This window comes from Rhinolophus hipposideros (assembly GCF_964194185.1).
Source record: "Rhinolophus hipposideros genome assembly, chromosome: 8".
Lineage (NCBI taxonomy): Eukaryota > Metazoa > Chordata > Mammalia > Chiroptera > Rhinolophidae > Rhinolophus > Rhinolophus hipposideros.
The window spans coordinates 58310766-58325663 of NC_138054.1; the positions used below are offsets into that span (position 1 = coordinate 58310766).

General features: G+C 44.9%; 1 protein-coding gene across 2 annotated transcripts; it reads right to left on the minus strand.

Moving 5' to 3' along the window:
- Window positions 1–3922: 3922 nt before the first annotated feature.
- On the minus strand, window positions 3923–11641 carry GPX7 (glutathione peroxidase 7). Of its 2 annotated transcripts, none has more exons than XM_081056098.1 (3): window positions 11221–11641; window positions 6894–7155; window positions 3923–5453 (listed from the first exon to the last, which is right to left on the minus strand). In XM_081056098.1, the coding sequence occupies exons 1-3, from the start codon at window positions 11353–11355 to the stop codon at window positions 5290–5292; spliced, it is 561 nt and encodes a 186-aa protein (XP_080912224.1). In that variant the 5' UTR covers window positions 11356–11641; the 3' UTR covers window positions 3923–5289. The 2 variants fall into 2 exon arrangements, with proteins under 2 accessions (XP_080912224.1, XP_080912225.1); XM_081056099.1 differs by having other exon boundaries at window positions 5015–5453; window positions 6894–6946; window positions 11221–11400.
- Window positions 11642–14898: the final 3257 nt, after the last annotated feature.

A 14898-nucleotide genomic window follows, 5' to 3' on the forward strand; every position in this document is an offset into this window, starting at 1 on the left:
CTTCTTAAAAAGTGGCTTTTTGATCACCTGCAATATAATCATTCTGAGTAGGGCCCAAAAATCTATGCAAGCAACTCGGTGATTTGTAGGGACCCAGGCCATGGCAATCCCCTCCAACAACCAGCAGGCTGGCTCTGCTGGAGCTGGGAGATCTCAGGTCTGCCTGCTTTCTACAGGTGTCTCCATGGTGACTGGTCTTCCAGGCAGCCCCAGAGCAGCCCACTTCTATCAGTAGTTCAGTGTCTGCCTCTGTCCCAGGGTTTATTTCTGGCCTTCAGATTTGGGACAAAAGGCAGGCTCTGTCACTCTCAGTCAGGTAACTTCCATTTCTTACCTGCATTCCACAAGGTCCTGAATGATCTGGCCCCTGCTTACCTCTTGCCCCCTCTTCTTATCAGTTGGCTCCTGGCAGCACTGGCTCCATCCTATCGAGTATCTTCCTTCCTTTGGGCCTTTCCCGAGCCACTCCATCTGCTTAGGACTGTTACTGAGGACTCAAAGGGTCTGCTTGCCTGCACTCATCCAAACCAAAAAAGAAAAGAGCGGGAGTTTGCATCAAAGAAAGAAAAGGTTTATTTAAGGAGGTGGTGCCAAGCCCAGAGACAGATGAGCCAGTGCTCTCAGAAACCTGGCTCCCCGATGGCCTCTAGTAGCCAGGTTACGTAAGGGAAAAGTCATTAATGATGGTGACTATGGGAGTTGGGGTCGTGGGCTCTACAGATTGGTCAGGGCTAAAGCAGGGAGCAGTTGATCATGGCTCCAGTCCTGATGTCAGTCATGGCATTGTTCCGTCCGGTTTCCAGGGGATGCAGTCCGTGGGGCTGTTATACTTTCATGAGTCTGGATCTGAAACATAACTAAGGCCATGGTGTCATCTTTGTTTGACTAAAACTTTGTCTTAGTTTGAGGTTTGGTTATTGTATCTCGATCATGGTTGACAGACCTGAAGCTTTATTCTTAAGTGAGTTTGATGCTGACCAGAACCTAATGTCCTAAAGGCTTAATGATTAAAAGGAGTGGGCATACAGTGTATATATATATATATATATATATATATATATATATAGAAGGATCGGGGGAAAGAATGCAAGTGAGTCATAGCTCTATCAGGCTAAACAAAGCTAGTTTGGATTAAAGCAGAATGCATGCTAAAGAAATGAAGTTCGTGGGCAATTACAGAACCTCCCCACTTCTTCTCCCTGTATTGACTTATTAAAATTTCAGCTCTCAGTTTAAATGTCATTTCTCAGGGAAGCCTTCTCTGAACTCCAGAATAGGCCCAGTGCCACTTTTATACATGCCCATGGCTCCTTGTACTTCTTCCTGGTACTTATTTTAATTGTAAATATAATAATTAGTGTAATTATTTGTTAATGTTTGTCTTTCCCACTATTGTATGAATTTGATGACAGCTGGGAACATGAGTGTTTTATTCACTATTTCCCTAGAACCTAGTACAGAACCTGACACCTAAGCACTGCTCAAGAAGTACTTGTTGATAAATGAATGTCTCTCCAACCATAATTTTCCAGGAAGTCCCCTCATAGTCACACTATCCTCCCTCCACTCTCTAGCCCAATTCAGAGAAGTAAATAAACAATTAGGTTTGGACCTCCCTTTCTCTGAGGACCTGGGACCAGCAACGTTGAAAGAGAATGAATCATCTGGGGATGAAAGGAGAGCTCAGCAAAAGACAAAGGCCTTTATCATATCCACAGCCAGAAATGACCCCCTCCCCAATCTCTTAACTGGTGGTCTCTGGCTTGCTAATCTGCCCTAAACTAATAACAGATAGCTAAGGGATCAGTAATAAGATTTAAGGAGACAACTAAAATATTGATTAATAATTAAGGTTTGGCAAATAATTAAACTACTGTCAATGTAAACACGTCTAAACCTGTAGAGAATTTTTGTAAGAGTTTATTTGAGCCAAACTAATGACATACATTGGGGAGCAAGGTCTCAAATGCTGTAGAGAATACAGTTTGCAGGGTTTTTTTTAATGCATTTGGAATTAAGGAGGGAAAGTAGGGAAGATTATATGAAGGTGGAAGAAAACAAGGCAGGAATTGGATTAAAAGATTATGTGCTTTCTTAAGGGTGCTTATGCCTCTGAGGGGTATTCTGGTATTTCAAAGGTGTGTTAACCTAAATGCACAAGAACAGTGGACAGGGCTGGCTTAAAAACCTTTCACAAAAGGGGCGGCTGAATGGCTCAGTTGGTTAGAGCAGAGAGCTCAGAACAACAGGGTTGATGGTTCAATTCCCGCATGGGATAGTGGGCTGTGCCCCCTGCAACTAAAGATGAAAAGGGTGACTGGACTTGGAGCTGAGCTGCGCCCTCCACAACTAGATTGAAGGACAACAGCCTGGAGTTGATGGGCCCTGGAGAAACACACTATTCCCCAATAAAATTAGAACGAAACAAAACAAAACAAAAAATAACAACCTTTCACAAAAGGAGTTATAGAGCCTGGGGCATGACTACCCACCATGACACGCCCTTGTTTGTCCACAGTACTAAATACTAATATATAACCTAATAAATAAAGTATTTGGCTCACAAGTAAAGTGTTAGAAGATAATTAGGTGTTTGCAGAAAATCAAATATTAACTACTAAAGTGTTAGCTGATAACAAGGGATTAATTTAAAACTAAGTTGTTAGCACATACTGGTTAACCAATGACTAAAGTAACAGTTGATAAGGATTTGAAGTGAGATTTTTCCAAGGGGACTCTTGCACATCAGAGAGGACTTGGGAACAACAGAAAGTTTATAAAGCCTGTAGGAATGAATGTCTAACTAGGACTGTAAAATCCTCAGCTGGACTCTAAACTTTTGGGGGAAACTGTTTGCTTGTCTTTGGTTTCCAGATAGGATTTCCAGCACCAGGGCTGGCCTGAACCTGGTGCTCAAAATGCTTACCATCTAATTACATTTAATCTGCTAAGGACCAGGAACTGTACTGAGGAGAGAAGAGAGGGCAGTTGCTTAAACGATGAGAATAGAGTGTGGTGAGTGAGCAAATGAGTGGTGCGTGACAGGAAAGGTTTAGGGGGTTTGTGAAGGCTGGGTGGAAGGGAGAGCAGGTGTATCAGGGAGAAACGACGAGTTTAGTTCTGAATGTGTTGAATTGAAGGGTCCGTAGACATGCCCAGTAGGCAGGTTGATATGAGTCCAAGGTAGAGATTTGAGTCCAAGGCACAGATGGTGGTGAAAACCATGAGAACAAAAAATGATAAAGCTGAAAAATAATGTATGGAGTGGGAAAAGGGATCAGCCTGAAACCCCAAGGAAGAACAACATGGAAGAAGTGGACAGAGGAGGAAGAGACATCAACAGATACTGAGAAGAAAGAAGCACTGAGATAGAGACGGAGAAAACCAAGAGGAGACATTGGCATGAAAGGGAAGAGAATGTGTCAAGGAGAAGAGTGCAGTCAGCAATGTGAGATGTGGCTGAGAGGCCAAGCAGGATGAAGTCGGAGAGGTATCCATTGAGAATGTGGTTCCGAAATGTCCGTCACAAATATTTCTGTGATAGCTGGGTTTCATTGTGTATGTGTGTATGCACACATGAGCACGTGCAGAGCTAGCGCTCGGAGCAGGATGTGTAAGGGCAGGCTGGAGGCCAGCACAGAGTGCCTTGTGGTCAGCTCACAGAGAGCTTTCATTTACTCTGGGCAGCTTTTGAGAAGGACCATTAAGGGAGACTGTGAGAACTGTAAGCACAGTTCAACCCTTTTGTTGTCAAGTGGGAAAATTGTGGACAAAATACGGGAACAATTTGCTTAGTCTGAGAGTCAGGAACACAGCCAGAACTTGAATCTGAGTCTCCTTCTTCTAGAAGGTTGACCTTGGGAGTAGACATGAAATTCTCATTGGCCAATGAATTATCAATCAGTGACTTTTCCCATTACTTCAGTTTTTAGCTGCCTCTTTTTTATATTTATATAAAAATAAAATACATATTTTACATACAAAATTCAAAATTACAGAAATACTTAACAAAGAATGTGAATGACTCCTGTTACCTCACGCTACCCCGTCAGCCCCCCCCACACACCACACACACACACACACACACACACACACACACACACACACAGAGCCACCATTAACAGTTTGGTCTATATTCCATCCCCTCTCTCTCCCTCTCACTTCACATTGTAAATTTTTAATAAAAATGTTATACTTTATACTGGATTTGTTTCTGTGTGTGCATGTGTTCATTCTGTTTTACAAGTTGTCTGTTGTTCACTTTTGGACAACTTTCTATATAGCATATAGACATCTAACTCATTCATTTTATAACTATATTAGCATATCATTTGGATTTGTACCATAATTTATTACCAGACCATACTGAGGGGCACAATTTTCACTCTTAGGAACAGTGTACACATATATTATTGCACATATATATTTGCATAGTTGAGGAGTCTTCTAGAAAGAGAAACGATGGATCAAAGTGTATAAACATTTTATTTTAAAAGCTTTTATCAAATCGTGCTCCAAAAATTTGTGCCAGTTTATTGTCCCATTAACAGTCTTTTGGTCAATGAATTTTATTGGGCAGTAATGATTGGGCAGTAATGATTGTGTTGATTTTAAAAGGCTTGGAAGTCTTTGTACCAAATTACTAACAATGTTTTCTTCCAGTGAGTGAGAGTATAGAATATGAGGAGGATACTTTCACTTTATTATGTCATCCTATATTATCTTACGATGCATTTGCATTATTTTGTAATTAAAAAATAATATAGAGGAAAACAACAACAAATACATGTTTTGCCTGGGTCTCATTGGCTAGAAATTCACATTGGGTGCAAGTTTTCATTGATCACAAGTACTTTTTTGGTTTATATGCAAAAAACATTTATTGAATGCATCTTATTGAGCTGTCACTGCCCTGGGCACATTCATAGATCTTTCATCCTAGTCCTCACAACAGCCCTGTGAGGTAGGAATTAGCCCTGTTTTACAGAGTTCCTAATAGATGATTATTGCTTGATATACTTCTATTTGTCACATGTTTTCATGGGCTAGAGGTTCTTATTGGCTGGTGAGTCATTGGTCAAGTGTTCTCATTGGCCAGGAGTACAGGTTGTTCTAAGATTCAAATCATCAAAATACTAAAATTTTCCCCCCACAGGAGTGATGGGGTAAGTGGGATAAGAATGGAGGAAGGAGAATCAATGGTTTCTCCCTTTGAAGCACCATTTGAGTTTGTTTTGGTCACCCATGGAAGATGGGGGGAAGGGGACAATGGGAGAGGAGGGAAAGTGGTTATAAGTCTTCTCGCTTCTTCAGGATGAGCTTCCTCACAAGCGCTGTGATATGGGGCCTGATCTCCTCCACCGACACGGTTGGGTCCCAAGCCCCTGCCACCTTTCCATCTGGGGCCACTAGGTACTTCCAGAAGTTCCAGGTGGGTTCCTTCCCAGAAGTTTCTAGAGAAAAAGGAAGAAGGAGAGCAAAGTGTGCTTCCTTGTTCACCCTCTCCTAGAATTCCACTATCAGTGTCCATTCATCCCTTGAAGGAGTGGTTCTATTAGTTAGAATTAACTGGAGAGTTTTTCAAATCCTCATGTCCAGTCCGCACCCCAAACCACTTATATCAGAATCTCTGTGGGTAAGACTCAGGCATCTGTATTTTTGAAAAGCTCTCTAGATTCCAGTATGGCGCTGAGGTTGAAAACTACTGCTCTAGGATTCTGTTAAGTGTTTGATAAAGCAGTATGAGAGCATTAATTCCTTTATTAATGACCTCAAACTACTGAATAGTCTACACCTTATTCTCTAATGAAACCTTAATGGTTTCCAGATGTTAGTCTATGGATTGGATGCATCTGAATCGTGGTGGTGGGGAGAGCTGCTTAAAATAAACAGATTCTTGGGCCCTGCTTCAGTAGGTCTTAGGTTAAAGGCGTTTTTAAGAGCTCCCCAGGAGCTTCTAAAGCAAGGCCAGGTTTGATCTATAACAATGGGAACTGGGAAGGAACTAATAAAAAAACAGGGAGAAAAAAGCAAATATCAGGATTGACCTACAGAGCAAAATTCCAATCTGCTTCAGTAAGGTACCTTTTGTTTGCTACATTGTTGTTTCTTACTCCTCCAGGTGAATGGGTTGGTGGGGGGTGGTGAGGGATAGGAAGGCAACCAGAAGCATGGAGTGGGAGAAGGCAAAAACAGAGCCCCCGAAAGAGGACCATAATGACAAGTGTGGCTCGTGACTCCATTTTGTGGTTCTGAGGCTTCTGGGGCTAGAGAAAGGATCTCTTTCTGAAATATTGAGATGTGGTATTTGAGCTCAGATTTCCCTCCCGTGGCCTACAGACTTTGCCCCTGACTTACTGTGTTTCCCCGAAAATAAGACCGGGTCTTATATTACGGTTTGCTCCAAAAGAAAAAGCATTAGGGCTTATGTTCAGGGGATGTCATCCTGAAAAATCATGCTAGGGCTTCTTTTCCAATTAGGTCTTATTTTCAGGGACTCACGGTAGGACAGGAGATGCCTGTCAGCCTTCTCCAAACACGTGGCATTCCCTGTCTGCCCCTTGGTCTCTCCATCCTAAATTCCTAAGCACAACTCATTCACGCTGACTAAAATCTGAGGGCTCAGTCTCCTTCTAGGAGCCCCTGCATATGAAATCAGGATTTCAGCGATGTCTGCAAGAGTGACTCTGAGGGAGAAATGAAAGGCAACAGGTGGAGTTATTCTGAGGCAGGAATACCCCTCAGCTCATCATCAAAGATTACTGCTGGAACAGACCATCAACCCACCTGCCAGGGTCTGGAAAGGGCCCCAGGTCACCCAGCCAGCCAGTGCTGCCCAGGGAACCACGACCTCAGCGAGCTGAGGGAAGGGGAGGGAAAAGATCAGGACTCACGGGTCAGGTACTTGAAGGCAGGGTGGGCACCAGTACCGGTGACTGCAACCTTGCTAAACATGGGGAAAGAGACACTATAGGTACGGCGGGCAAAGCTCTCAATCTCCTTGTTGCTGTCGGGCTCCTGTTGGCCAAACTGATTGCAGGGGAAAGCAAGCACGTTGAAGTGGTGGGGCCCCAAGTCCCGCTGTAGCTGCTGCAGGGCTCGGTAGTGCTGGTCTGTGAAGCCACACTCACTGGCCACATTCACCACCAGAGACACCTGAGTGGCAAAAACAAAACATACACAACCCAGTGAAAAGGCATGCACTTGTACATTCCCTGACAAGCCCACATGTGATCCCCCCCACAATAATTAATGCTCTCTCATGCATATAAGAACACAATGTACACATATGTAAATGTGAGTACAACGCTCTCACATATACACAAACACATGCACTCTGGAACAAATGAAATCAAACATGCAGGGGCTTACAGATATGTGTGTGTACTCATACAGGTGAGCATGTGAGCCATGATTCAAAGATGCATTAGCATACATCACACACAACACATTCACAGTGAGAGACACATACCAGGGAGCTCACATCAGGAGGAGATGTGCAGAAATAGAAAGGAAGAACTGGATTCAGTTTCTGGCTCAGTCACCTGTCACTCTACACTGTAGTTGCTTGTATACATGTCAGTCTCCCTTCTAGAATGTGAACCCACTGAGGGCAGAAGCTATATCCACTTCATTCCAGGACTTCACATATGGAAAAGTCTCAGAAAGTGCCTCCTGAAGAAAAGTAAGTGTGCACACATACACAATCACCTGTTTGAGTACATAGACGGATATGGGTTTTCTTTTTGTTGTTGTTCTTTTTTTTAATTTTTTTATTTTTATTTTTTAAAATTTATTGGGGTGATAATTGTTAGTAAAATTACATAGATTTCAGGTATACAATTCTGTATTACATCATCTATGAATCCCATTGTGTGTTCACCACCCAGGTTTTCTTGATAAAAAGACCCGAAGGACCCCAGGGCAATCCCTTTTTTGTCCCTCTCCCTCCAGCAAACAAATATTATTTTTTTCTATCACTAGACTCATCCTTAAATTGATCTCCTTATAATAAATTTATTTATAAGTTTATTTATTGCTTTTAGGTGATAAATATAAAGCTGGCTGATGGAACTTGATTATAATACTGTGATTAGAATTTGGCACCAATGCTATGTTTTTAGCTTCTAGTTAATGTATTATTAAAGGATTTTAAATCTCACCCTGTGTCTGGGCAGCCTGCCCTATCTCTCTGGTCACTTTTTTTTACAAGAGCCAGGATTACACTAGCTGGTTCCATAAAAAGGGCCACCTCCCAGGGGCAGCCTGGGGCACTAGACATGCACACACACAAACTGCTCAGGCTAGATAGGGGTTCTTAATCTCAGAACTATTGATATTTTGGGCTGGATAATTCTTTATTGTGAGGGGGCTAGTCTGTTCAGTGTAGGATGTTTACAGCAGCACCCCTGGCCTTTACCCAATAGATTTCTAGTCTCGACAATAAAAAATGTCTCCACACATTGCTAAATATCCCCGGGGGAGCAAAATTACCCCATTTGAGAACCACTGAGCTGTAACTCCCTCACCCTGCCTCCACCAGATGAGGAAGGACCCATTCCCTGGGGCCCCAGGCAGTTAGAACAACCTCCCCCATTTGCACCAGCATATACCATGTTCTGCCTGTGGTGGTGAGAAACTGGGATGCTTTAACTCCCTTCCCTATTCGGGGATCTTCCTCTTTTTTCTCTGCTGGATCCCTGGACAATAAGAGCATTAAAAATCACTTATTTTTAACTTGCATCTTGTGTGTCTGCCCACTCTATTGAAAGTAAGAAAATCCTACGTCTAGTTCTATGCCTGAAACCAAAAAACTTATACTTAAAGTGACCAAAACAGACATACATAGTTAATTTACACAAACACGCACACACACACACACACACACACAGATACAGACTCATACGTGTATATAGAAGCAAGCAAGCAAACAGCATTCACATACACACTACACTCAGGCCTATACATTGCAGGCAAGCACATTCCCAAGTGGTCACTCATTCATCGATACGCAACCCTGGTCTAAATGACTATCTTCCTAGTCAGCCTGAGGGCATAAATCATACAGTCTTGCTCATGGCTATATCTCTAGGACAGGACCTAGGACCAAGCATGTAGGGGGAGCCAGTAAAATTTTTTTCAATTAAAAAAAATTATGATGAAATATACATAATGAGCCAGTAACTATGTGCAGGTGAATGGAATGACCATATTGCTCATGTCGCAGACCTACGTTGGGTTAACTCACAGCATCATTTGCAGCTTCCCTGTACTGACTATTCCTGGTTTCCCTCTAGACCTGAGATTAAGGGCATAGGCACTGGAGCTGGGCTGCCTGAGTTCAAATTCTAATTCTACCACTTAGTAGCTGTGTGACATTCTTTTCTTAATTTTTAAAAAATATTTCTTTCTGATTGATTTCTTGGCCTCTTGCTCCCATGCATTTACCAATGACCTGGAGTTTTTAATCGTTCAGATTTCTGGAATTACTTCTCTGGGTCATTTTTCTCCAGGATTTCTGTTTCTCATATCCTGGATGTCTTATTATTTCTGAGAACAAATGGGCTTTGTTCTATCCTTGTTATGGCACTTATTAATATTAGGAATTACCTTGTTCGTTTTTCTGTTCCTTGTGTATTGTCCCTCTCCTCTCCACCTCATGTAAGCTCTGTTAAAGTGGAAACTTGTCTGTTTTGTTCACCACTGTATCCCTAGGGCTGGCCTAGTCCTTAGTATACAGTAGGTACTCAATAATAAATAATGAATTAATGAGTAGCAGAGCTGGTCAAGTGCTAAACCTGGAGCTCTCTGGCCAGCTGCACTAGAGGGAAGGGGAAACCTGAATGGGAATGGACCCTACTTTTATTGGCTCTTTGCTCTGTGTTCTTGATGGCACTTCTGCTGGGGCCCACCAAACACAGGTACAGAGCACTCTACTAAGTATTTCCAAACTGTCATCCCATTTGAAACTCATAAGTGAAACTCACAACCGAGGGACAAGGATTGAAAGAACACAGATTGAAACTCACAATTGAGGACAAGGATTACTGCTCCCAGGACTCCCAGCATAACTGAGAATTTAAAGGCTAAGAAAGTACTTCCTTCACTAAAGATGGCCTTGCACCTGGGAGAAGAATGCTGACAGCCATTTCTGTGTGGTTCATCAAAACTGGACTCTGGACCTACCTGTCCATTAGAGACCAACTCCTCACCCTTCCTACCACAGCCTCACTTGAGAAATGGACTTGGAAGGCTCTTCATTACACAGTGCAACATCTAGGCCTCTGGATGTGGTGTGCAAGGCTCCTCTTGGTGCTTCCCTTCCCTCTGAGCCTCATCTTCCACCACTCTCAGCTTCATGCTCTACACTCTTTCAAGCACACTGCTTGAAGTCCTCACCCCCATGCCCACCCCTCCACCATGCTTCTTGCTGTTTGCTTCTGAGCCTTTGCATGGACAGTTCTCTGCCTGGAATGTTCTTCTTTGTCTTGCTAAAACTCACTCTTGTTTCAAAGACTCATCCTGCACACTTCCCCTCTAAAGAACTCTCTGAGCTGAGATGCCCTCTTGGTAAAGAGGTAGCAGTTAGCTTGGAAGACTCGTATCTCAGCCTGAGCTGCCATCACAGGAGTCTGCGACGGGTGGGTGGTTCTCCAGGTTCTGAGCTCTCTGTGTGACCCTGTATAAATACCTTCTCTCTCTGGACCTTAGGGTCCTACCTAGAGGATGGTCTGTGTAAGGTCCCGGTGCATTCCCTCTGCACTGCACATTCATTTCCACAATGTTCTCACTGGACTCAGTCTCAGCAACTCCCCCTCGTCCAGATGCGGAAACTGGGGATGGGAAAGACAAAGGCCGCAGGATGCTAGGGTTACTTTTTCCACCCGTGCCTGACAAAAGCTGGGCCCACGGCGTCCAGCCTCTGGGAGAGGTCCGGACCCGCTGCCCGAAATCGTCGGGTGGGAAACCCGCTCCGGCTGCGAGGGTTTCGGATTTCGCCGAGCGCCAGAACCGTGCCACGTAGTCGCAGGACAGACCGGGAGCAGGATCTGGCGGTGCCGCGCGCCCCCCAGAGAATGCCCGGGTGGGGGCGGGGAGACAGGCAGTGTCGCCGGGCGGCAGGAGCCCCCTCGGAGCCACACCCAGCAGGGTCCAGGGCCACGGGGCGCCCCCATCAGGCCCTGCAGGAGTGGCGCCAAGGCCCCGTGGGTGGACACTCACCGAACCCCGGTACTTCTCCAGCGACACCAACTTGCCCCGGATGTTTACCGCTTTGAAGTCGTAGAAGTCTTGCTCTCGCTGTGCGCAGGCCGCGGCCGACAGGAGCAGCCACGCCGCCACCAGTGCAGCCACCATGACTTGCTCCGGAGGTGGCCGCGTTGCGAGGGCAAAGACGAGGCGGGGGGACCCGGCGTGGGGGGCGGGAGGAGGCGGCTCCGGCGCCACCCGGCCCGCGAAGCGCGACGCGCCCCATTCTCTTTCTCCTCCGTGGGCGGTGGAGCGCCAGGCTCTGGACCTCAGTTTCCCCGTCTTTACTGCGGGAGTGTTGGACTCTGTGTCCCTTCCCGGACCCAGCAGCCGTGGTTCCAGGATTCAGACCTCTAACACCGGAATTCAGTTCATTGAGACACCCTTTCGTCCCAGGATGCAGCGACTTGGTAGGGAAAGAAGGTGAAAATCTGGATCCGAGGAGTTTCCTAATTAGCGCAGCAGCCTTAGGCGGGTCACACCACCTCTCCGGGCCTCACTTTTCATCTGGTCAGTAGGGCTAGCCACCCGTCTTGCCACATGTAGGCAGGCAGTATAGAATGGGAGTAATAAAAAAATGGATGTGAAACACTTTGTTAGTTGAATGATGCCTACAGACTTTAGGTAAATGAATGAACGTTTCCTGAAAGGAATGGCATCAAGAAGGGGAAGAGGAGGACATGTGGCACATTGGGTTCCTGGGATGCAGATTCGGAGATGGAGATTGCAGTGCACGATGTTTATGAGGGAGCACCCTGGGAATCAACACCTGTGAAAGAGAGAGGAGGGAACAAGAGTGGGCAGAAGTCCAGAGCCCAGGTAGGCCCAAGGACAGTGTTGGCTAACCTCACAGGGACTCTGGAGCTAGAATGGCCCATCAGAGTTGTCTCCAAATAAGCTGAATTGGCCAGGGCTTTATAAACCTGCCTTCGCCAGTCATTGGAGCCATCTGGGAAGAGGTGTGACAGGAGCCAAGATAGCCCTGTTCCTGGAGAGGCTGACAGTTAAAAGCTTTCCACTGACAGTACTGGTGTCCTAAGTCTTCACTGGGATCTGGGCAGCACATCATAATGTTTCCTACACTCTTAAAGCCTCTACTGAGCCCTACTAAGTGCCAAGCATGATGTTGGGTGCTGACATATTACTGGTTCTCCAGGAGCTCACAGGCCACTATGTGAGAAGCCAGGTAAACTGGGGCTTCTGTGAAATGTGGCAAGGGCTAAGCACTCCTACAGTCATTCAACAAATACTTCTTGAGCATCTATTCAATGTATGCCAGGTTATGCTCTAGGTGCCTCTTATGTAGTGATGAACAAGACAGTGTGGTCCCAACCCAGGGGGAGACAGTTATTAAATATTTCATAAATTGCTCTAAAATTACTATTGTGGTAAGTACCACCTAAACTAGCCTTGGGGGTGGAGGGCAGGGCACAAAAAGGGCTTTCTAGAATAAGGAATGTTTGAGCTCAGCAGTATAAATTAGCCAGGGTGAAGCAAGGAAGTAAGTGCAGAAGTCCTGAGGGAGAGAGAAACATGGTGCAGTAAGGAACTTAGAAGGCTTGAGTTCAGCTGGAGCAGAGAACAAAGGGTGTGAGAAGGTGTAGAAGCAGGCAGGGGTGAGATCACACAGAATCCGGCAGGCCATAGTAAAGATGGTCTTTAAGCTAGGAAAAGAAGTTTTGTTCTTTTTTAAAGCTGGAGAGTAGCAGTGAGTCCTGTGTTGTAGAAAGATCCCTCTGGCTGTTCTGTAGAGAGTAGATAGGAAGGAACAAGAGCAGATGTGCTCCAGATGCTGGAGTAGAAGAAAGTCTGGGGTTCTGAGGCCCAGAGGCAGTTGCTAACCTAGCAATCAGGAAAAGCCTCCTGGAGGTGGTAACACCAGAGTCATGTCTTTTTTTTTTTTTTTTTTTCAGTTTTAGGTGTACAAAACAATGTAATAATTAGACATTTACACCTCTCACAAAGTGATAACCCCACCCCAATCTACTACCTGTCCAACATTGTATATAGCTGTTACAATTCCATTGACTATATTCCCTATGCTGTACTCCACATTCTGTGAGGCCAGAGTCATGTCTTGAGAGAGGAATGGGAATTCTCCATTTTGGGAAGGGGGCGTGGCAAAGATGTCAGCAGTGTCTGTGAAGGCATAGAGCCCAAGAAAAGTGCTTGAATGTTTGGGATGAGAAGAGGCACAGGGTAGATGAGGTTGGAGGGGTCACCAGGGGCCAGATGGAGAAGGGTCTTGAGTACCCAGCCAAGAAGCTTGGATTTTACACTCTAGGCTATGCAAGGTTTTGCATAGCAAAACCTATGCAAGCAAAGGTTTTGAAACTGGGCACAAGATCATACAGTTAATAAGACTCAAATACGGCCTCCAGATTCAGAACATGGGAACTTTCTGCATTACTAAGGTGGCGTCTCTCCTCAGGAACAGACAGTATTATCAGGAGAGGTGGAAAACAGGAGAAAGCATGCTTTGGCAATGGCCAAGGCAGAAATAAAGCGCTCCTGCCCTTCCTACTCTTTACTCCCTCTCTGTGGGATCCTTGAACTTCTGATGGGTCCTGTAATATTAAATGGTCCCCTCTTTTCTGCTTTGTCCCTGTGAAGCTATTGGTCTCCCTTCCTGCCATCTCTCTTTCACTCAGCCTTTCCTTGCAATGTCCCAATGACCAGGGGTTTTCAAATTCTGCTTCACACAACTTGGAGTTTTGCAAGCTTGGCTGAGCTATTTCCTGTTAAAATCCAGATAGGTAGGCATTACTACTAAGCAGGGGGGGAAAAAAAGTGGTGAAATGTTTCTCACTTGGAAATTTCTCTCCTGGGCCCCTCAGCTCTTCCTCTATTCATGCTTCGGAACCCAGCTCAGATATCATCCCCCTCTGCTACTCTACTTAATCACTCCCTCCTCTCTGTTGCCTTTCTACCTTGTATGTACATTTTCCTGTTAGTGGGCTGGTGGGAATATGGTGTAGTTGTCTGTTTCCATGGCCACCAGACGGTGAGCTCCTTGGAGGCAGGCAGCACGGTATATGAATCGTCTTTGTGGACCCCTCGCACCCACTGGCAACTCAGTAAATATTCATTTTTCTTAAACCATCTGGTAACTTTTATTACTTGTCTATGCTAGAGTCTGATAGGATATGCTGTTAATTTTAGCCAACAGTGTGTATTTTGTCATTTTATTTTCAGTCCACTGTGCATTTTTGGTGTTTCTGAGAGAGCACAGCGATTCCCATTTGGTCCATCTACACAAGTGGGAGACCTGCAGGCACAGACAAGTGCACACACAGATCTCAGCTGAGCACCTGGAAGGGTAGAGGGCTCCCTTCTGGATCTCCTGCACTTCTCTTTTCTGTGATAAGCTCAAAGCTTTTTATGGGTATTGAGAATACTCATTAATGTTTTATTCATTCAACAAGTTGTCAATCACATACTATGTATACTATAAGACACTATTTTAAGGTCGAGGAATATGTAGTTAATAAGACAGACAAAAAAGACAAACAAAAAATTCTTGAACCTACATCCTAGTAGTGGGGGGAAGGATAATAATTAAAATTTATAGTATGAACTATATAGTACATAAGATGGTGATAAGCAGGGGAGAGGGATAGAGAATGTGGTTGTGAGGTGGGGAGGGATTGC

Bases quoted from the DNA above. Each gene is read 5' to 3' on its own strand.
- GPX7 (XM_081056098.1), bottom strand. From the start codon at position 11,355: ATGGTGGCTGCACTGGTGGCGGCGTGGCTGCTCCTGTCGGCCGCGGCC. The intron at 7,156-11,220 runs GTGAGTGTCCAC...TTTGCCACTCAG, and splicing joins TGGAGAAGTACCGGGGTTCG to GTGTCTCTGGTGGTGAATGT. The intron at 5,454-6,893 runs GTGAGTCCTGAT...CTTTTTCTCTAG, and splicing joins TGCCTTCAAGTACCTGACCC to AAACTTCTGGGAAGGAACCC.